Here is a 23505-nt window from a genome sequence, read left to right on the forward strand (position 1 = left end):
ATGGCTCGACCGAACGAATTGCAAAATCCTGTCAGCTGGGACCATGATCGGGACCACGACAACAGCCTCGAGCTGTCTGACAAGTCCGAGCAGGAGCCCGAGCTCAAGGACTTCGACATCGAGGGCCAGGGCCGTCGCGGCTCGCAGCATAATGTCACTGCCGTCGATGGATCGTCAACGACGGAAAGCATCGGTCGCCAGATTGAGATGGAGTCAGAAAACACAATCAAATATCGCACGTGTAGTTGGCAAAAGGTACGCTGCGATTAGACCGATGAGGAAATTGGGAGGATATTGACTGATTTGTTTACAGACCGCTGCGTTGCTTTTCTCTGAGTATATCTGTCTGGCTATTATGTCCTTCCCCTGGTCATACTCCATTCTGGGTCTGGTTCCCGGTTTGATCTTGACCGTGGTTATTGCCGGCATTGTCCTGTACACCTCGTTGATTACCTGGTATGATATCCTGCTCAATAGTTGCAAGCCCGTGATAAGCCTCGATGTTAATCTTTGGATAGGAGATTTTGTCTGCGACACCCAGAAGTCCGCGACGTGTGCGACATCGGACAGTATCTGTTTTGGGACTCTAAGATTGCGTGGTGGGCCACAGCAGTCATGTTCCTACTGAACAACACATTCATCCAGGGCCTGCACTGTGTGGTGGGTGCCGAGTACTTGAACACGATGTCCAACGGTGCAGTCTGCACGGTCGTCTTCTCGATGATCGTCGCCATTATTTCCTGGGTTTTCTCGCTGCCCCGCACATTCAGCACACTATCTAAAGTCGCAACCCTCTCTGCATTCTTCACCTTTATCTCTGTCGTCCTGGCTGCCGTGTTTTCTGCCGTGGAAGACCACCCCGCAGGATACTCCGCCGCACAGGGAGACCCAATTGTGCTTGTCGTCCCAGCAAAGGGCACCACATTTGTCAAAGGCATGAATGCCTTCTTAAACATCAGCTACACCTTCATCGGTCAAATCACCCTCCCTAGTTTCATCGCGGAGATGAAAGAGCCACGCGACTTCTGGAAGTCCGTAACAGCCGTGACAATCGCTGAGATCATCGTCTTCAGCGTTGTGGGTGCAGTCACTTACAACTACGTTGGCAACCAATACATGGTTGCGCCAGCCTTCGGCTCCATCGGCGACGACGTGTTCAAGAAGGTCTCCTTCTCGTTCATGATCCCGACTATCATTTTCCTGGGCGTTCTGTACGCCTCCGTCTCAGCACGTTTCATTTTCTTCCGCCTGTTTGAGGGCACCCGCCACAAGGGAAACAACACTGTTGTTGGCTGGGCTGCTTGGGGTGGAATTCTTGCGGCGCTTTGGGTTGCCGCCTTCATCATTGCCGAAGTCATTCCCTTCTTTTCTGACTTGTTGTCTATCATGAGCGCGCTCTTTGATTCTTTCTTCGGTTTCATTTTCTGGGGTACTGCTTATATCCGCATGCGCGCTGCGGACCACGGACCCCGTTTCTTTATGGTCCGTGGTATTCGGGGTTGGCTCGGATTCATTTTCAATGTCTTTTTAATTCTCGTTGGTTTCTTCTTTTTGGGACCTGGAACATACGTAAGTGGTGAACCATTGCCTGGCTTGCTTTGGCTTTGCTTTTCCTTGTTCTTTTGCTAACACATAGTTCTAGGCTGCTGTTATGTCCGTGGTCAACAGCTACGCAGATGGCACCGTCGGCGGTGTTTTCACCTGTGCCAGCAATGGACTGTAAACTCCCCGCGGGGCGGGGGGTTTATCACCATTTTTTCATCTTCATCTTCGCATTTGGATCTCTTGTGCACGTTGTTTCCGATCGACAGGGTCATGGACCCTGGTGAATTAATGACTGTGATGACCGAGAAAGCAAAACGGTGGATAATCGTGGATTTTACCACTTGAGCACCTTTGGGGTATTGGGAATTGTTTTTTGTCTTTTAGATGGATGCAGGTTCTGCGGCAGGTTTTCAATTGCTCTGTATACCTTCATGAAAAAGAGCGTAGATCGTGGGACTTGTTCCCCATATATGTATATATTACCCCTGCATTTTTTGCAGCACGTGTCACCTATAATTCAATGGGAGTGATCGTCTTTGAGGTCGCAAATCGGCTCTCCGGGTTTGATTTGCCATTGCCGCGGCAATACTCCGACGGCATTTTGGTCTACCAATCAATGTAGCTATGTACCTGACTTGATCAGGAACGAAATTGCTGCCCACGGAAAAAGTAAACAAAAGCTCGCTGATTATCACAATAGCTGATCTGATGTGTTAAATGTTGAAATAAATCAGTATACTTACTCTATAAGATCTCCAACAGCATCCTGTAGAACGTCCAAATGGGGCAATCAGCTACTCCCCGATCGCCTATCACCACGTGACTTTCCCGCGATGCTTCCCCGACGGCGGATTGGTGACTTCTCGCGGTTCATTCCTTTCTCTTTTTCAGTTTTCTTTTGTCAATTCGTTTCATCCAGCATTGATTCACTATGTCGAGCGTCCGTATTCTCACACGAGGTGTTGACCTCGCCGCCGCGAGGGCTGCTACCCTCAACCTTCCCCGCGCCTCTATCGGCTCCACTGTACTTCGGCGGGAGCTCTCCTCCGCGGCTATCGTGCGACCAACAGTCCTTCGGTCATTGAAATCCAATGCGCCAGTCGCAGCTGTAGCTTCGCGTGCTGCGAACCAGGCTGTGCGGTATGCATCTAGCTCTAGCGAGCCCCTCAGCAAGACACAGCTCTATGACTTGCACCTGGAGCACGGTGCCAAGATGGTGCCCTTCGCCGGGTTTGATATGCCTTTGCAATACGCCGATTTGAGCCATGTGGAAAGCCACATGTGGACTCGCGAGAAGGCGAGTCTCTTCGACGTAAGCCACATGTAAGTCAATCGTCTCCGAGCCAAAGCAAACCCGCAATGGCTAACCAAGTTCCCCATCTATAGGGTCCAGCACCAACTCAGCGGCCCCGGAGCCATTGACCTCCTGAAGAAAGTGACTCCTTCTTCAGTAGACAAGCTAGCCCCCAATACCTCTACCCTCTCCTGCCTCCTTGAAGAAGGCACTGGCGGCATGGTTGACGACTGCGTTATCACCCGCCGCGGCGAAGACAGCTTCTACTTCGTCACGAACGCCGGCCGCCGCACAGAGGACCTGGCCTTCCTAACCGCTGAGATCGAAGCCTACCGCTCCAAGCACGGAGCTGACAGCCTCAAGTGGGAGATCCTCGGAGACCGCGCGCTGGTCGCGCTGCAAGGACCTCTCGCCGCCTCCGTCCTCCAACCCCTCATCAACACCGCAAACACACCCGCCTCCGAAACCGACCTGAGCACTCTCTACTTTGGCAACTGCCGTGAGCTTTACCTCACCCTGCCCGATGGCAGCGCAACCGCCCACCCCCTCCTCATCTCCCGCACTGGCTACACCGGCGAAGACGGCTTCGAGATCTCCATCCCGACCTCCGGCGCCCCATCTCTCCCCCGACAAGTCACCGAGCTCCTCCTCGCCGACATCACCAAATCCCGTTTCGCTGGTCTGGCTGCCCGTGACTCCCTCCGCCTCGAGGCTGGCATGTGTCTCTATGGCCACGATATCTCCACCGCACAGACCCCGCCCGCCGCGGCCCTTGGATGGGTTGTCGGCCGTGATCGTCGCGATCCTGCCACTGCTACCTTTAACGGTGCTTCCGTTATCCTTTCCCAAATTGCCAGCCCGAAAACGATCCCACAGCGTCGCGTCGGACTTACCATTGAGAAGGGCCCCCCAGCTCGCGAGGGCGCTATCGTCGTGGATATCTCTGACCCCGCGAACCCCGTTGAAGTCGGCGTTGTTACTTCCGGTCTGCCGAGCCCATCGCTCGGTGGTGCCAACATTGCCATGGGATATGTCAAGCAAGGGCTCCACAAAAAGGGTACCGAGCTGGCTGTTAAGGTCCGCAACAAGGTCCGCAAGGCTACTGTTGTCGGTATGCCTTGGATTGCCAGCAAATTCCATCGCCCTGAGTAGAGGATAGATGGTCAGCTCTTCTTCTTTCATTGGTTTGTGCTTTTCGGTTTTTGTTCCTGTCTGAAATGGAGGGACTCGTGCGAAAGACTAGCGTTTTGATGATTTTATTTACTTGGCATTTGTATATATGTTCCCGATTTTATGACTGATATTCATCATATCAAAAGACTCTTTTCTTTCTTAATTTCATTATTTGTTACTTTGGCTAGTATGACATATTTGTTTCTTCCATGTTGACCATCATTGTCCAATACGGACATGTAAAGTAGCAGGCATAGGTATAAAACTACTCACCACGTACTCAAAAGTTCCAAGCCAGAAGTGCGAGTTCTTTCGAGCTAAACAGATACGTATTGGTATAAGGATAAGGATAAACAGCCTACCGAAAGCGAAGTATAAAAAAGCAGCTACCACCAGGACGACAAGGGGCAGAGTCTCAAATCACTCTACCAATCCCTCCGTATCCACATGACCATTCCCAGCCTTACGGACATGATGGTCAAGATGCAAAGCATCAATCTGCCAATTCTCAATAAGACTCTCCCAGCTAGGGTCACTCACAGCCCAATCACCACCACGAACCCCAACCTCCGGCGCCAAAGAAGGCGGCAGATCCTCCAATTTAGTCCCCCACTCACTCTCCTCCTTCCCAAGAACAAGAACCAACTCCCGTCCCTCTGTGAAGAAATCGTGACCAATCCAATTCCTAGTATAAGGCTTCCCATCCAGCGTCGCAGACTGAATAAACCCATTTCCACCGGCAGCAGCGCCAGTAGCATTAGCCGTATTAAACTGAGCCCAATTGACCGTCCTCAGCGTTGCCGTTTTCCCCGTCAACGGGGAGACAATACTAACGGACTCGAAGAATGGCACTGTGAGGAGGTACACACTCTGACCTGGGTTCGGGAATAATCCCATCATCGCCATGGCGACGAACGAGCCCATTGCGCCTGAGTCGTCGTTGCCCGGTAGTCCGGCCGGCGTTGGCGAGAAGTAGTCTGGGATATAGGTGCGCACGCGGGAGGTCGATTTTGCGGGTCGGCCCGCGTAGTGGTATTGGAACACCGTTAGGAAGGCGGGCTCATTGCCGATGTAGGTTATGTTTTGGTCGTGAAGGTAGTCAAGACGGGCGACGAAGTCGGTAGGGCCACCGAGGAGGGTTACTAGGGTGTGCATGTCATGGGGGACAAAGCTAGGGAGTGGTGTTAGAAGGGGTTGGGGTTGGGGATAGAGGTGGACCCGGCGGCAGGGAGGCTTACAATTGATACTCCCAGATGCTGGATTCGAAGGTTTCACCTGCGGTGTTTTGCAGTGAGCAGGCGTGTCCGCTCTGGTCGATGTTTGAGCATTCGAGGGGATCTTGGACGCCCCATGTTCCATTCAGATACTTTGGCTGGAAGAAGCCGGTGAAGCCAGTATCGTTGCCCTTCCAGAGAGAGGCCTGGTCCTTCTTGAATAAATTTTGCCAGTACCGCGATCTTTTCTCGTATCGTTCTGCATCCGCGGTCTTGTTTAGACCGCGAGCCATTTGCGCTATAGCGAAGTCGTTGTACGAGTACTCGAGTGTGCGTGAAATACTGCGGGTCATTGTGCCGAATCCCTCGTAGTCGAAGTCTTCCACGGGTATATAGTGTAGATCCTTCCAGCTTCGTAGACCCCCGCGGCCTTCGCTGGACCAGTCGTATGGCTCCTCCTCGGCATCCTTTTGCACAGCTGCGTACCCGGCATCCCAATCAATCCCATCCCTGAGCCCTTTCAGGTAGACATCTGCTAGGACATTGTCGGCGTTGGAACCGCCTTGTGTGTATCCTTTGCACAGTGACATGCGACAGTCCGGCAGCCAGCCTAGATGGCGCTGGGTATCAATGAGTGAGCGCACCATCTGAATTACCGAGGAAGGATCGAAGATGGTGAGGAATGGAATCTGAGAGCGGAAAGAATCCCAAAGACAATAGAACGAATCAAAGTAAGGCTCACTACTCTTCCAGAGCGGGTTCTCTCCTGTGTAGTTCTGAGGGTTGATCATGGTCCTGTAGATTCCACTGTAGAAATTGGATAGAACGGATGCATCGATGTTTGTTCGTGAGACGCGGATCGGACGCATCTTTTCGGTCCATTGTTCAACTGCTGTCTGGCGGGTTGCATTGAAGTCGAAGTGTGGTATCTCAGACTCTGCATGAGCGCAAGCTTGCTCTGCGCTCATGAAGCTGACGCCAACTCGAGCGAGAACCGTATTGTCTGGAGCTGACTTGAACCGGACAAATCCACCACCCTATGAAACTAAGGTCAACCCTGTCTGTATGACTAGAAGAAAGCTCTTCAACTTACCGGGAGCGGGTATCCATTGATACTGCGCGATATCTTCAGGTCATGAACACCAGCACTAGCACGAGAATTGACAAAGATACCACTGTCACGCTGGGCCGCAGGGCTTTTGAAATCCGCACAGAAATGCAAGATATACGACCCTGATCCAAAACTAGGAGCGAAGCGCGCATCACCGGTCATCCGGCCCGTTGTGCTATCCACCGAGATGGTCGCATTGTCTTGACGGGAGTTCGACAAATCGGTGAGATCCAGCAAGATCAATGGGCTGGTACTGCCATCTTTAGGGAACTGGAAGCGAAACAGGGACGTATGGTGCGCAGTTGTCATATCAACCCGGACGCCCGACGCCAATTCTATTGCGAAGTATCCTGGGTGCGCCTGGACCGAGTCGGGCTTATACTTCGTCTTCCGTTGGTTTTTCGGGTAGACACAGCCATTCACATCGTCCCCGGCGCATTTTGCATAGGGAAAGAGAGGGAAATTGCCTAACGAAGGACTGCCTCCAGTGCCGGAGTCGTGCATGCTGGAGAATCCGGTGACACTGCCGCCCTCGTAGGCGAAGCCTCCTTGATTGGATTCTGAGTCTGTGTCGGCGACGGCTTTCGCCATGCCATATGGAAGCGAGGCGCCTGGAAACACATTTCCTGGGGAGGATTGATTGTTGGTATGAAGTTGGACTCATGTATTGTTCGAACTTACCTCCGTTGGCACTGCCGATCAAGGGATTGATGTATTGTAGGACATCGTAGTCTTCCACTGGAGTGGTATCTGCAGCATTAACTAGGACGCAACTTAAAAATAACGACAGTAATAAATATGGCGACATGATCTAGGTTGAATAAAGATGATCGAGCGCGTGGGGGAGGTCTGGTATTTAGATACCCTCCTTCATCCCGCACCTGCCCGGTATGCGAGCCCCTGGCGATCCCTGTCTGTTGCATTCCTTTCTGCATATTTCCCATATGTGGGCCCAGAGACAGGTGTCAGGTGTCATGTTCGCGAGGGTAGTGCAAGGATACACTGGAAGCTGATTGGTGAGATTGGTGAGACTCGTGTGCCTGGAATGACGGGATTGAGAAAGTGCCCAAGACAAGATTGAACAATCTAATAACGTCTTGCCATTATAGGATTTAAGGACCCTTTATCAAAGTATCGTGTTTATTGTGAGAATACTTGAAGGATATTTCCTTACAAGCCCCAGGAATCGGCTAAAAGTAACCAAGTGCATGAGCACCAAAAAAGAGGAAATGAAAGGAGCTGGCTACTTCAATAATCCCACCTCTTTTTCCGTTCCACCCGACCTACTGACATTTAGACACTGGGCTGGGACTTGCTATTTTACCGGCTTTGGGTGAGTACTGATTGCTTCAAATCTATATTTGTGCTTCGCCTACGGAGTACTTATTCTTTTAATACAAGGACTTTGATTGGGATCCCAATTGGTGGGCACCTGCTACAAGTAGCCGGGGCCTCGAATGGTGTTCTTGTCATTTTTATGATATGCTTTGTGGTAGCGTGCAGTCCGGTAGTAAATGCGATCAATACAAGCCGACATCTCAACGAACCCCAACAAGTTCTAATATCAGCCGTTTCACATGTTCCAGTCTTTCATTTCCATCCATTCTCAAGCTTCTGGCGGTAATCTGTGATTATTTCAGGAGTAACATCGTTTCCTCCGCAAACAATGATTACAACTCGACTATCCGGTGTTAGGTCTGTCATGACTTCCCTCAGTCTATTCAACCCGACTTGAACACTTATCCCGCAAGCTAGCTCAACCTCCAATCGCAGCTCATCGCACAGGCGCACAACTCCCATCGCAGCATCAGCGTCGGTCCCCACGATACTAGTAACTTCGATACCAGGTGGAGGAGATTGCACGTTTTTCAACGTCTGCTGTGCCACGGATAGTGCCCCTAGGGTGATTGCTTGCGATGTAATTGCAGGCAGAGGATCCAAGTAGCCCTTACGCAGCGAGTGCGCCAGCGAATCAGCCCCAGCTGTTTCAACAGCGAGAATTCGAACTTTTTGGGAAAGAGTTGTCGGTTGATAGGCTGGCAAGTGCCTCTCAAGGCCTTCAATAATTCCGTTCAAAAGACCACCACCACCAACGCTGCAAACGATTGCATCTGCCGGGAATGAAGAAGAGGTATCGGTTCTGCCGGGCATGTTGTGCCTTGGAGGTAACTGCTCAATCATCTCATCGACCAGAGTCCCCGCACCTCGCCAGATCTCATGGTGATCGAACGGTGGGACATAAATGTTCCTGGCCGAGGAATCTGACTTGTTGTCTTCGTTTTCGATGAAATTTGCACGCAGATACGCGTCACATTCGAACCAACTAGCGCCGTGGCGGATAACATCCGAAGCCCCTGCAGCGCGTATCTTTTCGATCATCGCGGGCTTCGCACTAAGGGGCACAACAACGGTACAGGAACAACCGAGATCCCGAGCGGCTATCACTGCTGCGAGCCCTGCATTGCCTCCCGAGGAGCTGAAAAAATGTAGGGTTTTGCCATTGTTTGATGGATCAGAAAGGAATGTAAGGATCAAGTTTCCAATACCTCTAAATCGGGTTTGATTCTGTATTAGGTCTCGTTTAACACACTGCGATATGGAATCCCGAACTCACCGTGACTTGAACGACCCGGAAGGTTGGAGCGACTCCAATTTGAGGAAAATTCTACTATATTTCTTTTTTTCAGCGTCCGGAACGTTCGATTAGTAAAAATATGCCACCAATCTTACCATCCGGCAGCCTTTGAGAGTGTTGCCAACTCGATCAAAGGTGTTTTAATCCAGGGTTTTCTCAATTGTTTTGAATCGACATGGCCCATTTTGAAATGATTTGAAGCAAAAATTCAAGTATTCCCAAGATGATATTCTCAAGGAAATCCGAGATGTAAGCTTAGTGGGATAAGGCCTTTTTAAAACTTTGGAGCTATCGGGGCCCGTGCCGACGCCCTTCATTTGACATTCGGCTGTAGGTGGGGAGTGGAGTGGGCCGAGTTTATAAAAGTACAGTTGGGGAGCATCGGAATTGGTAATCTGGTATCTCAACTTTTATGTTTACTACTCGTTTTGATAAACATTTGGTATATTCCAAAGGTTAAGCCTTTTTTACATCTAGGAACAAGCGATTGTCGCGTCGCTTTCGCTTTGTAGAGTTAGCCGCCTGGATTTTTTTGAAGGCGCCCATAGTTAGTCGATTACGATCTATCTGTTCTTCAGGTATCCAGTTTAACTAGGAGCTTAGATAGAAGTCTCTTCAGCTCATAGTGAGCCTTCTAGAACTTTTTGATGATAGCATCACTACTGAAACTGCTACTTAGCCCAAGCGAATCATCAACTTCGTTGGTAGACAGACTTTTCAGCATAGGGTGAGGTCAAGTATCTCCACCCATATTTTGAATAGAGAGGGCATAATATAGGGATCTTGAGAGCTTAATTAGACAGAAGGTCGAGATATGTAGAGACAAGAAGGTGAAAAGGAAAACATAGACTTAGAAGGAAGAAACTAAAAGCTGGATCTCTTCTGGCTTGCTATGGCCCCGGTTATAGCTAATGACAACTAGGAGAAATGTCACCTCCATGCTATCTGGGCAGAGATATCTTCGCCTACACCTCTTGACATTTCTTGACATCTTCCTATCTTCTGTCTCTTCCCAATCACTTACATCTATCTAACATTTCCTAAACACTTCATGGCGTCCAAAAGAAAGCAAAATGTCTTCATCTTGGAGGTCAATTCACTGGACCTCTCGGAGGTTGAAATTGGCTTCGGTCTCAAGAAAGTCAATGATATCAACTGGGCGCAGTTTCGGACTCCGTTTGAGATCGCAGATTGCTGTCGTAAGTCTATCTTGAAGGCTTCATCTCTGAAATGGTCTCTAATCCTGTCTAGAGCACACTTTGAATATGCTCGATGATTTTCGAATCCAGATGCCACCTCGTCTAGGCATTCTTCTCCTTGATGTCCATACCAAACCACCCAACCCAAATTCTCCTGGCTCACCCCCCATCCCTATATCGAGCAAATTTGAATTTTCATTCCAGCCATTTTCCCGCCATGGAACTAGGGACACATCTCTGAGCGGCGTCCCCAGCTATTTGCTATGGTATGGTCCAGATGTCGGAGAAGATCTGGCCGTCAATTCAATCATTGTGGAAAAAAAAGAGGGTCAATCTGCCGCTGGCGTGCCGCAGTGTCTTGCCTATATGGGTATGGTTCATTAACAACGTCGGTATGAGAATAAAGTCAATCATACCATTTTCGGCCTCTCTACGGACAATGACCAGTTCCATTTCCTTCTGATCTCGAGCGAAGGCAAGGTGAGGGAACCCTCAGTGCTTGTTGATATTCCGAGACGAAGACACGTGCTAATCTTTTTATTAGTGGTCTCAGCTAGACCTGAACTATTCCAGCCATCGCCAGGAGATTGTTGAGACTCTTGCATACTTTCACACGCAGGCCTCTGTTTTGTCTACCTTTTGCGGCAGTGGTACATCCGAGAATGGCTCCCAATCTCGAGTGGCATCGGATATTCAAAAATCTCTTCATGTCCAACGCACTGGCACGTCCGTTGAAGATTGGTCTATTTTTCAAGTGACGAATGAAATTGAAGATGCGCAAGGGGAGGATGATGATGACGAGATTTGATCATGTTTCTCGCTTCACGGGACAGCGGTGAATTGATGTCGATAGGCTAGGTTAGGATCCCATAGGTCAATTGATATCATGCAGTTCATGAAACTTTACTGTAGTGCGAGGGGATGTATGCCTGTATGCCTGTCTGTTGTCCTTGACTCCATATTAAGGAAGAAAAGTGAGAATATGAGGTTAATAATACACCTCTCCACCCCGAGTATTATCATTCGTTGCAAATGCTTAGCCACCACTTTTATTCAATCGCCGACAGCTGTTCCTCCTCGTTGTAAGATCCCCCGAGTCCCCGCCGGCCCCTCCCCCACCGGAAGTTATACAAGTCAGAATTCCCAACATGAACAGAAACCACAACGTGCAAAGATGATTTCGGCGGAAGAGCAAAAGGTATCTAATGTGTATATCAAGCTATTTAAAACAAATTACTGACATACTACGGCTGAAAAGACGATCAACGAGCTCCAGGCAAATTGGATCTGGGTTCCAAACTGGACTGACTCTTCAAACACGAACACAGCTGGCAAGATAGTTCACTTCACAAAGTTTGTTAATTTGTCATCGCGACCGACAAAATCAGTACTATATTTCTCAGCCGACACGCGTTACAAGCTCTATGTGAATGGGAAGCATATTGCCGTCGGGCCGACTCGCAGCAGCCCTTTGATCTGGTACTATGATACGCTAGACATTTCACCCTACCTGAAAGAGGGACGCAATAAGCTTCGATTTGTGGTTGTCCGTTACTTTGCTGCTTCTAGGAGCGCAATGCCCTTTGTACGGACGGCTCTTCCAGGCTTAACAGTTATTGGAAATATTGAGACGGGTCAGGAGGTTGTCGATCTTGCTTCTTCCAAGAATTGGATGGCATCTGTGGATGAAAGCATTCAGTTTCCGATGGGGCTGGTTGACGATGTGTTTCTTCATGTAAGTTTGACTCGGGATCAAAAGCCTCGTCCCAAATTTTACTCATATTATTTCACAGATCAGCGAGCGCATTACTCCCACAAACCCCAGTCTTGCTGTGACACCGTTTGCCTATAAGATGAAGACCCTCAATGGCGATATTCCGTCCTGGAATTTGCGTCCACGCTCTATCCCCATGCCCGAGTCAACGCCAGCCGTTGTAAACATCATCAGAGCATGTGACAGTGTGGTAGAGGACAGTAATTGGATAGCCTTCTTTACTAAAGATCGTTCTCTTATCCTTCCTGCGAGCTCAGCTCATACCCTTGAAGTGCAAGCAGATTTCCATTCGACCGCATTCCTTCGATGGGCCTTCAAGGCAACCAAAAGCACTTCCCGTATCAAACTCCAAGTGACATACTCGGAAGGCTATGAGCTCGAACCTCGATCGTACCCTTTCTTCCGCTCCAAAGCCGACCGATTGAATGCAAGTGTCGGTCACATTATCGGACCATACGATGAGGTAACACTTGATCTTCCGAGAGGTGAAACTGTCGTCTACGAGCCATTCTGGTTCCGAACCTTCCGTCTCCTGAGGCTCGAAATCACAACAGGTCCCGAGCCAATCGAGCTAGTATCATTCGATGCTACTCAAGTAAACTACCCCATGGCCGTCAAAGCCAGCTGGAAGGAGCCCGGCGATACCCACAGCGAGAAAATCTGGGACGTCTCAATTCGGACAATGCGAAACTGCATGTTCGACGGCTACTCCGACTGCCCGTTCTACGAGCAATTACAGTAAGCCTTATAAAATCCCCAAATTCACATTCCGGCTAACAATCCAGATACTCCGGCGACAGCCGCTCCGTCGGTCTATTCCACTACCTTCTCTCGGGTGACGACCGACTAATGCGCCAAGCAATAACAAACTTTGCCGCTTCAGTCACACCCGAAGGCCTCACACAGTCCCGCTTCCCCTCACACGTACCGCAAGTCATAGCTGGGTTCTCCTTGTATTGGATCCTGCAGGTCTGTGACCACCACTTATACTTTGGCGATACCCGCTTCGCGCGAAGCTTCATCCCGCGCATCGACGGCATCCTCGACTTCTTCGATGCCCACGTTGATGACCTGGGTCTGGTCAGCGGGCTACCTCAAGTCGTCTGGCAATACGTTGACTGGGTAACGAGCTGGGGTGCCACCGACGAGCATCCTGATAAAGGAGTCCCGACCTCGGGAAGAAAATCTAACAGACATACATATTTCAGTATGTTATATGCATGGGTTCTACGGAAGGTTGCTGGTCTGGTGCGCGATGTTGGTCGCCCGGGACATGCTGCTGAGTATGAAGCGAGGGCCGAATCGCTCATAGGGGCTATCCAAGCCCATTGCTATGATGGAACGTTCTTTACCGACTCAACAGCTGATGTTGCCGACGAGCTGTCGTATTCTCAGCACTGCCAGGTTTTCGCTGTTATCTGTGGAGCGGCTAAAACCAAAGACTCTGTGCGGATCTTGACTGAGTCGTTTACAAATGAGCGTTTCTCAAAGTGTTCGTATATGATGCGGTTCTATGCTTTCCGGGCACTTGCGTTGGCTGGCGAGGATTTGTACGACTCGTTTTGGGAGAGGATGTGGGCTCCGTGGCGGGGGATGTTGGCGAATAACCTTTCGACCTGGGAGGAGGATGATGTCAGACAGAGATCTGATTGTCATGCCTGGGGGAGTGTGCCAATTTATGAGTATTGTACTGAGCTAGCGGGTGTTCAGCCGGTGGCTGCAGGTTCATCCAAGATATCTTTCAGGCCTAGGCTTAGGCTGACTGAGGCATTGGAAGCGAAGGTGGCACTGGGTAAGCATAATCTCGCTACGGTCTCGTGGAAGGTCTCTGGGAATGAGAAGATCGTGGAGCTTAGGCTCGAGAAGGCGGTTGGGGTTGTGAGTCGATTGCCAGGAGGCAAAGAGGAAGAACATGGGGTTGTGGATCATCTCAGCTTTGCTTTTAAGGCCTAAGTCATTTACATCAAGTTGAAAAAAAAAGTTGGAGAAATACGATAATATAATTCAATTTCATATAGCCAATCACAATGTACCATTCCATCTTCGTCTGATATTTTAACTCTTAGGCTGTGACTACCATCTCATGGTCCTCCCGTTGCTCATTCGAGCGCAGCTGCACTTCAGTGACATATCCCTTGAACTTCCGAAGATTGACCCTCTTCTCGAACCTTGCGAATACAACGTGTCAGCCAAGTCTCTTCAAATGATATCGGATACAATATTGACATACATCTCATCAATTTCGGCCGGTGTCCGGCGTGTAACTTCTGGAAGAATGAACCAAGCAATGATTACTGCAAGTGTACCTGTACCCGCAAAGCTGTAAAAGGTTAGCCTGTTAGTATTTTGAAGTGCGAAAGTGGACATGGACAAGATGACAGAAGACTAACAAGAAACCAGTTTTGACACCCCAGTGTGAGACAGGCGCATTATTGATCATCAAAGGCGTGCAGAAACTAAACATGATAGCAACCAAGTTTGAGGATGCAAGAGCCCAACCGGCTGTCTTTGCACGCAAGCGTTGCTGAGGGATCTCAGCGGCGTAAGCATAGCCAATAGCTGATGCACCAGTGGTGGACAAGGTTGCCAAACAAGCGAAGAAGATCTAGGTCATACAGTCAGTAATTTGCCAAAGGTGTGCTGAGTTCTTAAGGAATTACCAGCAGTGAACTCGTTGATGGCTTGGTATAATCGAAGCAGCCAATAATTCCGAGACACAAGACTGACGCAGATGTAACTGCATAGGGATAGATTGTCAAAGGACGACGACCAAGCTTGTCCGTGGTGACGGCAGTCACCAGCATAGATATCAACTGGACACAAGATAAAATGACTGTCACCATGAATGGATCTTTGCTGCCAGCATATTGAACTAGAGCGATATTAGCAGCGTGAAAGAATGGTATGAAACGTATAGTACTCACAGAAATATGTAGCATAGGTGTTAAACACAGACAAGCCGACAAGTTGCTGGGCAATCTTTGGCCAAGCAGCAATAAAGAAACGAAGGCGATTGCGGCCCTGGAAAACAGCCCATGGTCCCTCTTCGGAATTACGCTCTGCGACGATACGCTCCTCCGCAATTGTGGCAGTCATGACTTCCTGAAGGATGTTAGAACTTCATTCAAATACGAACAACAGGGAGAATAACCCACAATCTGCTCGTCAACACTATATCCCTCAACATTGCCATTGCACCTAGTTAAAATTTTGGCTGCCTTGTCGATCTTTCCTTTGCTCACCAGCCACCAGGGTGATTCTGGAATGAAGGTAAAGATAACGATGATGATGCCAACCATAGCCCACTGATTGTGCGTGAAAATCTTTAGTGACTATCTTGACCATGAAACATAAATGAGAGACAACCAACCTGTGTATAGATAGGAACTCGGAATTCATATGGATCCTTTGCGCTGAGTTCCTGGAGCGCCACTGAGGCGAAGATCTGACCAACCACAAACCAACTAAAGAGGAATCAGCAAACAGTACCCCAGATTTGCCATACTACTAACTCACAAGCTGTACGCGTTGATATAGAAACCTCGCAGCTGGGTCGGGGCAATCTCGGACAAGTAGAGAGGCAAGGTGGATTGCAGCATACCCACGCCCATTCCAGAGAACAGTTTCGCTGCGAGCCAGTGATCCCATCTTGTTGCAAAAGACTCAATGAACACGCTGATAACAATATCGAGCCAGATTATATAGAATGCGACTTTCCGACCGAATTTTTCCGTGGCATATTGGAGGAGCTGGAGAGTAGTCAGTCACTCGCTAGATCTGACCTGGAGGTCCGAAAGACATACAATTTGACCGACAGTTTGACCGGCGGATTGGACGCCGCCCCATGCGGAGATGTATTTGCCTGCGATGATCGATGTGCCGGGGGAAGCCATCTGTCGAATGAAACCTTTGTTGGAGACAATACCGCCATTCAGATTAATTTCTGTGGTCGGATTAGTATGGTTCAAATCTAACAGGTCAAAGCAGTAGCTTACGGTAGCCATCCAACGATGCGCTAAACGCCGCAGTCATAGCGATCAGTGACACCGTCTTGAACCGTCGCACACACTGCCAGACGCCGAGGTCGTCCTCGCGAGATCGCATGATGGGCCCCATGCTCTTGGTAGGCAAGACATTCTCAATATTTTCAACGCCGGCCTTGGAAATATCCATAGTGAACACAAGTAGATAGAGTATATGTCCAAGGAAAGAAAATTCGCCAAGTTCGTATCAAGCAAAGATGAGTAGTGGGACGGTAATCTTTATATTTCCAGTCCTTGGACTGAGCTTAGAGTGCTAACTAGTATTGGTTTGCTAACTCTATTCACGGAACTCAGCTACATAGACTAGGTGTCAGACTCAACTCACAAATCGGATTCTACAAGGCTAAACTCGCGTGGTTCATTTGCCGACTCGCTATTTCAAAAGGTTCTCATGGGTTGTTTTCAGCAAAAGTGGCTAGTTGGCTTGTGAAAAAGCATACTAGTGAGCGCCCAAATGAGCGGCAAATGATTCGCTCTGGATTATACCGAAGCTATTAGCTAGTGGTTGACTATCATTTATGGAGAGACCAACAAGAAGAGACAAGTTTTGAAGCTCATTATGGTCTTGGAGTTGAGGCATGCATCTCTAGATGTACGACGGTGTTGTCTCTGGTTATTGCAACCCTCAAGGAATTACTCGGAAACAATATGTTTTGTCGAACCCCCTTTAGTCTTACTTTACTACTCGCCAAGTACACGATCAATATCCTCAAGGAAACTTGCTATTGAATTGAATCCAACCAAGGCCCTCTACCCCGCAAACGCCCACTAGCCCTAACGAGAAAATCCCCGGTGGCGTGGCGCCTATAGGAGGAAATTTAACCTCCACATTCCATCCATCTCCAATCTTCGGACTTTTCGGGCAAACACTGCCCCGAGCTCCTTTCTAGGAAACTATGACCGAGTAATTACAGGTAAACCAGAAGAGCTTCGGAAGCTGTAACAGTGAAGCTTGCTTTCCCGCCAGAGACAGTGACTGTTTCCACGCTTTCTGTCCCCTGAATAGTGCAAGTGCCATTCACAAACGTTTGGCCTGCAACGGTCGGGTTTTGGCCCTGATCGACCCGAGAGGTGGCGTAAGGGGCAGTCAGCCGTTTAGCAGTGACGCTAGGGGACGAAAGCCCAGACAGGGTGTATGTCTGCGACGAGCGGGTTCCGCTGGTAGAGATATAGTAGTCGGAATTGTAGAGAAGGACACGCACAGGAATCCCAGCCTTGTAGATGGCGTAGGCTGCATATGCTGTATCTTGGCTATCCAGAGGCGCAATGTGGTCGGCGTTGGCGAGCGCCATGGTGGCGAAATAAGCACCGTAGTAAGGGGAGCCTATATTGTAGCGGCCCCACCAGCAGTATTGGCCTTGAAAGTTAGATTGGGTAGGCAGGAATTTCCGAATAACTTACAGTTTCCAATGGTACCCTGGTGGAAGTAAAGGGCATTTGTGCCCATAAGAACAGTCTGCATCACATAGTCCAAAATCCAAAGAGCAGCACCAAAGGTCGGGCTGATACCACCACCTCCTTGGGTTGCTGGATATGTCTTAGCATTTCCATCAATTGACACCGAACGCTAACTTACCGGAGTTGGTCTCGCCGAATATATGTGGCTTGCCTTTGCCAGCAGCAGCAGAGATCTCAGCAGCGTAAGGCTTGATCTGAGTGGTAATATCGCTGTGGCCCATGAGAGTAGCCAGATTGTAGGAGCCAGATGATTGAGGGTAGTTGTGAGAGCAATAATCCTTCACATAGTCATCCGCATCACCTTCTTTCTCGGTAAGGCTGACCAGGCTCATGGGTGAAGTGCCAAAGTAGACACCTGCTGATATAATATCAGTTGCAGAAAGATTTCCGCACACCGCATCTTGCCAACTGACTTGGGATGCTTCATCTGCTGCAGCTGTCCAGGATGCACCGTTGGCAATAGGATCGCTGTTAACGAAAACTAAACGCTCAATTAGTGTTTCCATAGCTAAGGGTAAGTGATCAAAGACCAACAGTTTGGCTCATTTCCCAGTTCAATGGAGTATAGGTTATCCATTTTGCTCTGGACGAGAAGCGCGGCCGAGATTGTGTTGGAGATATCATCCAAACGGCGGTTCAATCCAATAATGACTTGTCCAGCATAGCTTGCAGCCAAGGAGATAAAGGATGGGCCGTAAGTCAAAGTCTCTGGCGCAGCACCTGCGCTGGCCACTGTATAAGTGACAGCCTCGGTTGACAAGCTATCATACGTCGCACGGTCCCTGCGTACTGTTAGCCACACTTATTGGCCCATAACAAAGTCATACACACTGAGTAGTGCCTCCGATTCTCATAGGGGGCCACGTTCCTGTCAGATCCTTCAAGTTCTGCAGACATGTCATCGTTGATTTGACATCTTGGATGTACGCGGGGAATGTAAAAAACTCCAGACTTTACAATAATTAATTATACCCATCAAGAGCTTTGATTGAAACTCACGATACACCCACTGGAGCTGCAGAGAGCTGCCCACTTGAGTTTGAAGGCGGGGATGTCGGGACATTGAAGGTCAAGCTCAAAGCCGAAGCTGCGAGCCCCATAAGCAAGGCTGAAATAGGGAGAAAAGCCATGAGGTTGAATGTCTCCGATTGAACCTTGTTTTTATCAAAAGGCCACTCTGACAACGAACTGATTATCATGTTAGGTCGAATTTATATACCCTTTCACCCCCACTCTCGGGGAAGCATGCCCGAGCAACCCCGATTTGTTAGGGGTTCTAACAGGAATTCCATGAGAAAAGTACGTTATTTTCATAATAATTGATCCATGTTTTAAACTTCCGGATCTGACAATTTTCCATCCAGTGACTTACGGTCATTAACGTTGAAAACACCGCACTTTTCTGGGCTTTTGTTTTTTTCCAGGATCATCTATATCATGTATTTTCTCTTTATCCTGTTCAGATAAAACCCTAAAGTTTGTCTAATATGGAAATGCGAAATAACCTATACAACCACATCTAACTCCAATGCGACCTGATCTAATGCTTTCCCACTTGGCACAATAGGAAGCATTTGCGTTTCACTCATCAAAACATCAAGTAGTGCTGGTCTCCGGGACTCGAGTAGCCACTGGATACAACTCGACAAATCCTTTGCACTCCCGCATCGCCGACTCTCACATCCCATACTCTGAGCCAACTGAACAAAGTCTGGATTGGCCTGACGGTTGAAACAAACTCGACCTCCATAATTGCTTTGCTGTAGCTGTGCGATCATTCCCTGGACGTCGTTGTTAAATATAAGGACTTTGATTGGGAGATCGTACTGCGACGCAGTGAGTAGCTCCTCCATGGTCATACAGAACGAGGCATCGCCGTCTATGTCAATCACTATTTGGTCGGGTCGGGCTATTTGGGCTCCAATTGCAGCCGGCAGCCCGAATCCCATGGTACCTAAAGAGCCGGATGTGACAAATGACCGAGGATATCTGAAGCGATAGCGCTGTGCAGCCCACATTTGATGCTGTCCCACACCTGTCGTCACGGTAACGCGATGCTTCAATGATTCTGTTTGGCGGTCTAACTCTGCCATAGTCTGTTGAGGCGTGGCATGACTTTCCATGCTTTTGAGGGGCACTTGAAAGACATGTTTCTTCTTCCACTGTTGGATCTGATCTAGCCAGACTTCTCGATCATCTCGCTTGTTCAAGCGAGACAGCAAGCTTGGTAGTGCATCACACAAATCTCCAATGACGAGTTGGGTTGGTTTGATGAGTTTTCCCACTATCTCAGGATTCAAATCAAACTGGAAAATGCCTCCTCGCCCAGCTTGAGCTGCCTCTCTGGCTTTGGGGGCATATTCTAGTGGATTACCGACGGCCCTCTCATCGAGACGGGCACCAAACACAAGAACCAAATCGGCATTTTGGATGGAATAGTTTGCATACGGCGCTCCATAGGTGCCAACCATATGCAAGGCCAGTTCGTGAGTCTCGTCAAAACATCCCAATCCAAGTAGTGTGGTCGCGACTGGAATTTTGCTTTTTTCTGCAATCTGGGAAAGTAGGGCTGGGCCAGTTTTATTAGAGAGGACTCCATGGCCAGCGCATATGATAGGACGCTCAGAATCATTGACCAGTTTCGCAATGTGGTCGATACTGTCTTGGACATTCGAGGTGCAACTAATATCCCGAAGTGCCACTTCCTCTTGAACAGGCTTCTCTTGCTTCACCCTTTGTGGCGATATGCTTAGAGGATCTTGAGATGTTACTGGCTCAAAGCTCCCTGCTCCGATATCCTTTGGAATAGAAATTAGAACAGGCCCGGGGCGCGTTGAAGTCGCATGGTAGAACGCATCATGTACAGCATTCGGTAGGTCACTAATCTTTTTCACAGCAGTACACCACTTTGTGCACGACCGGGCAATTGCCATAATGTCAATCTCCTGGAAGGCACCAGTCCCCTGGGCAGTAGTCGCCACCTGACCACAAATCACAACCATCGGTGTGCCGTCCAGAAGGGCATTTAGCATAGGTGTAACGAGGTTCGAGCTCCCTGGACCTGAGGTTACCAACACAATGCCTGGCTTCGTACTAGCGCATGCATAGCCTTCTGCCATATGACCGGCACCCTGTTCATGGTGAGAGAGAATGAAACGAAACAAATCATTCCTGTAGAGGGCATCAAAGAGAGGAAGGGCTGCGCCGCCAGGATAACCAACTGGTATTTAATCAGAAGGGGCTTGAGACACATTGAGGAAGAGTTTACGTACACACATGACTGACGTTGTGACTAGCGAGCAGCTTACAGAGAAGATCCCCACCTGTTAGACCTTCCGAGTTGTGACTTGGCATTTTGAAAGCTGGTGTGTATTTGCTCAGTGTCGAAGATGAAAAAAGCATGGGATTGTCTTGTCTTGCATCTTCCAATAGATGTGTGCGTTGGTGTGGATTTGTACGGGCAATGGAGGGTATATATGTCAAAATCAGAATCCCTAGCACGCAATGAAGTAACCTAGCCTATATTATGCAGCCATCGCGTAGGAAAAATCTATAGAAGGGTATCATACTAATGCATAACAGTTCAATTCAGTAACTCCGGTCAGCAGAGCCACATCACTATAAAACTCGGTTTCCGGCTTGTATGATGCTGATGACGTACTGTGTCACCATCCACCATTGATATCCTAAAGGATCGGCACATTTCAAGCATTCAGATCCAGGTAGGACAGTCAGGACAATCAGGAAAATCACGACGATCAGGACAATCAGGACAATCAGGACAATCTTTCACTTTTGGTTTTCGTTATCTTCCTCCTGGCCGCCATGTGGCGATGACGTTTTGTGTGACCACAAGGACACCATTCTTAATGCAGAGAACACCTATTGTGGCTAGTTTCGGAGATTAGTTCGTTTATCTTTAAATTTCTATATGCATGTAGCGGTTAATGTAAAAAGAAAAATGTGTGGCAATTTATCATAGACGGTAAGAATTTTCGTGCCCTAAGTACATAATCTGGAGCGTATGTGATTTATAACATATATTTCGCTCTTTCACCACTCACGGCCCTGAAAATTTATTGGATTCCCAACTAGTTATACTATCATATTCTACATTCCAAGTCCGCTGGCAACAGACACAATGGCCGCGAACAACCTTTACCAGTATTCTATCCTTAGTGCTCTAATGGAGGGAATATGCCAAACAGGAATTGCCGTTAAAGACACTCTCACACATGGCGACCACGGCCTCGGTACCGTGTCGAACCTTAATGGGGAGATAGTCATCATTGACGGCGAAGTTTACTACTTTCCTTCGTGCGGGCAAATCCGAAAAGTTGAAATTTCAGACACCCTACCTTTCATCATGGTCACTCGATTCAAACCGACCATCGAGAAGCTCTTGTCTTCCCTCGACATGGACTCGCTTCCGGGGGCGCTAGAGCCTCTGCTTCCTTCCCGGCAGAATTGCTTTTTGTCAATTCGTGTCGACGGGCTGTTCAACTATATCAAGTTCCGTATCATAGCGGGACAGTCTAAGCTTCGGGAATCTCTACTTGAGCTAGTCAAGCGGCAGCAAATCGTGAGCTCCAGCAATGTTGAGGGTACTCTTTTTGGATTCTGGTCTCCGGCTTTTAGTGGAGGTTTTAGTGTTGCGGGCTTCCACTTGCATTTTTTGTCGAAAGACAAAACCCAAGGCGGTCATGTCATTGGGTTTGACACAAGAGAAGTCAGACTACAAGCGGCCGCTATTGAAGAATATACGGTTAAGCTGCCTCAGAACGAAGAGTTTAATGAAAAGGTCATTCAAGGTGCAAGGGATGCGGAGCTTCATGTGGCGGAAGGGGGTTAAACTGCTGGATTTCTGACTGGCTAGTCAATTACAGTCGGGTATTTCATTAGAGGGCAGCGCACTTTCTTTTTACGGTATTGGCAGTATGAGCTTTCGAATTAACATGCGTCACTGGTGGAAAGTTGTCCAAATTAGAAGTGTACCTCGTGGTTTGATTTATATGCTTATCTTTGAAAAACTTCTTGGAGCATTTGATGTCTGAAAGGAGTGACTAAATATAAATTAAGGTTACACGAGATCTTTTATTCATATAGTTGTACCACACTAATTAACCACCCTCTGCTGTGAACCACTGAGCGAGCTGGGCCCTCATCGATAGGAGCCGCTCGAGACTGCTCGCGGTTTCTACAAGTTGGTCACCTATAGTTAACTAGGTAGGGTTGCATTCAGAGTGTTACACAACATCCGAGGTGCGTGCTCAGAGTAGCGATTGGAATAATACAGTCATGTTTAAAAAGTATTGGTTTGTGTAACCATAGCCCAATTAATTTAAGTTTGACCGAGTGCCTATATATATACCAAGTCCCACCCACCCTTCAAAATCATAGCCAACCATATCCCAATCTAAAATGCCTATCCACCCACCATCTGCCACCTCAACCTTCGAAAAGGACCTCCAAAACCGCCACTTGATATATGACTACGCAGCCCAAGATGCGTCAGGCAAACCCGAAAAATGGCGATACGAAATGTGGTTCGAATCCTCAAGCCGAATCAACTACGCCATCCATGGCGGACCAATGGCGGGACGCATAAATTTTCAAACGGCAGATTACCAATGCATCCGCGCAGGGGAGATATGGCAATGTAACTGGCTGGAGGAGACGGGGACCATTTGTTCGCTTGTGTATGATATTCCGCGGAAGAAGATCACTACCATGCTTGGATTCAGCAAGGGGCATTGGGAGAATGCGGAGGATGCGCATGGTGATAAGCGAAATTTGCGGGATTTGGAGAGGTGGAGGGGCCTTGCGAAGATTGGGATTCAGACTGACAGGTTACTGTTGAATGAGCAGGCGGATATTTTGGAGGATTTTTGGGGAAAGGGCGATTTAGTCCCGTGTGATATGAGCTTGCCAACTCTTTAGAAGTGTTCAGAGTTGAATCAATCGTGATGAACTTGACCCAGACTATCGAACGGGCTGTTTCGTGTGCGGGATGCCAAGTACCTAAGATATATGATCAAATCTGGCGTGCACACAAGTGA

General features: G+C 48.7%; 10 protein-coding genes across 10 annotated transcripts; 6 read left to right on the plus strand and 4 right to left on the minus strand.

The window, feature by feature from the left end:
• On the plus strand, positions 1 to 1723 carry PEX2_101090 (putative neutral amino acid permease; the record flags this gene model as incomplete). The annotated part of the gene is made up of 4 exons (XM_016747379.1): positions 1 to 255; positions 314 to 456; positions 519 to 1569; positions 1643 to 1723. 4 exons carry the CDS (start codon positions 1 to 3, stop codon positions 1721 to 1723), a joined length of 1530 nt encoding a protein of 509 aa, XP_016601854.1.
• A 753-nt stretch (positions 1724 to 2476) lies between these two features.
• PEX2_101100 (glycine decarboxylase subunit T) lies at positions 2477 to 3991 on the plus strand (the record flags this gene model as incomplete). Its single annotated transcript, XM_016747380.1, has 2 exons — positions 2477 to 2868; positions 2932 to 3991. 2 exons carry the CDS (start codon positions 2477 to 2479, stop codon positions 3989 to 3991), a joined length of 1452 nt encoding a protein of 483 aa, XP_016601855.1.
• Positions 3992 to 4432: 441 nt separating this feature from the next.
• PEX2_101110 (glycoside hydrolase family 92 protein) lies at positions 4433 to 7281 on the minus strand (the record flags this gene model as incomplete). The annotated part of the gene is made up of 5 exons (XM_016747381.1): positions 4433 to 5183; positions 5251 to 6263; positions 6320 to 6963; positions 7019 to 7110; positions 7202 to 7281. The coding sequence occupies 5 exons, from the start codon at positions 7279 to 7281 to the stop codon at positions 4433 to 4435; spliced, it is 2580 nt and encodes an 859-aa protein (XP_016601856.1).
• A 646-nt stretch (positions 7282 to 7927) lies between these two features.
• On the minus strand, positions 7928 to 9156 carry PEX2_101120 (putative L-serine dehydratase; the record flags this gene model as incomplete). The annotated part of the gene is made up of 2 exons (XM_016747382.1): positions 7928 to 8813; positions 9068 to 9156. 2 exons carry the CDS (start codon positions 9154 to 9156, stop codon positions 7928 to 7930), a joined length of 975 nt encoding a protein of 324 aa, XP_016601857.1.
• Positions 9157 to 10023: 867 nt separating this feature from the next.
• Positions 10024 to 10979, plus strand: PEX2_101130 (uncharacterized protein; the record flags this gene model as incomplete). Its single annotated transcript, XM_016747383.1, has 4 exons — positions 10024 to 10171; positions 10224 to 10546; positions 10619 to 10651; positions 10716 to 10979. 4 exons carry the CDS (start codon positions 10024 to 10026, stop codon positions 10977 to 10979), a joined length of 768 nt encoding a protein of 255 aa, XP_016601858.1.
• A 366-nt stretch (positions 10980 to 11345) lies between these two features.
• Positions 11346 to 13898, plus strand: PEX2_101140 (putative rhamnosidase B; the record flags this gene model as incomplete). The annotated part of the gene is made up of 4 exons (XM_016747384.1): positions 11346 to 11369; positions 11430 to 11906; positions 11965 to 12683; positions 12731 to 13898. 4 exons carry the CDS (start codon positions 11346 to 11348, stop codon positions 13896 to 13898), a joined length of 2388 nt encoding a protein of 795 aa, XP_016601859.1.
• A 109-nt stretch (positions 13899 to 14007) lies between these two features.
• Positions 14008 to 16118, minus strand: PEX2_101150 (Major facilitator superfamily domain, general substrate transporter; the record flags this gene model as incomplete). The annotated part of the gene is made up of 10 exons (XM_016747385.1): positions 14008 to 14113; positions 14176 to 14265; positions 14336 to 14550; positions 14606 to 14817; positions 14870 to 15047; positions 15101 to 15250; positions 15316 to 15409; positions 15462 to 15694; positions 15749 to 15888; positions 15941 to 16118. The coding sequence occupies 10 exons, from the start codon at positions 16116 to 16118 to the stop codon at positions 14008 to 14010; spliced, it is 1596 nt and encodes a 531-aa protein (XP_016601860.1).
• Positions 16119 to 16896: 778 nt separating this feature from the next.
• Positions 16897 to 20800, minus strand: PEX2_101160 (Acetolactate synthase, large subunit, biosynthetic; the record flags this gene model as incomplete). The annotated part of the gene is made up of 8 exons (XM_016747386.1): positions 16897 to 17345; positions 17390 to 17515; positions 17565 to 17927; positions 17981 to 18228; positions 18278 to 18397; positions 18446 to 18621; positions 19129 to 20666; positions 20719 to 20800. 8 exons carry the CDS (start codon positions 20798 to 20800, stop codon positions 16897 to 16899), a joined length of 3102 nt encoding a protein of 1033 aa, XP_016601861.1.
• A 787-nt stretch (positions 20801 to 21587) lies between these two features.
• Positions 21588 to 22298, plus strand: PEX2_101170 (acetolactate decarboxylase; the record flags this gene model as incomplete). Its single annotated transcript, XM_016747387.1, has 1 exon — positions 21588 to 22298. One exon carries the CDS (start codon positions 21588 to 21590, stop codon positions 22296 to 22298), a length of 711 nt encoding a protein of 236 aa, XP_016601862.1.
• Positions 22299 to 22867: 569 nt separating this feature from the next.
• PEX2_101180 (Phenolic acid decarboxylase, bacterial) lies at positions 22868 to 23386 on the plus strand (the record flags this gene model as incomplete). The annotated part of the gene is made up of 1 exon (XM_016747388.1): positions 22868 to 23386. The coding sequence occupies one exon, from the start codon at positions 22868 to 22870 to the stop codon at positions 23384 to 23386; it is 519 nt and encodes a 172-aa protein (XP_016601863.1).
• Positions 23387 to 23505: the final 119 nt, after the last annotated feature.

The sequence above is a fragment of the Penicillium expansum genome, assembly GCF_000769745.1.
Source record: "Penicillium expansum strain MD-8 chromosome Unknown contig355, whole genome shotgun sequence".
NCBI lineage: Eukaryota > Fungi > Ascomycota > Eurotiomycetes > Eurotiales > Aspergillaceae > Penicillium > Penicillium expansum.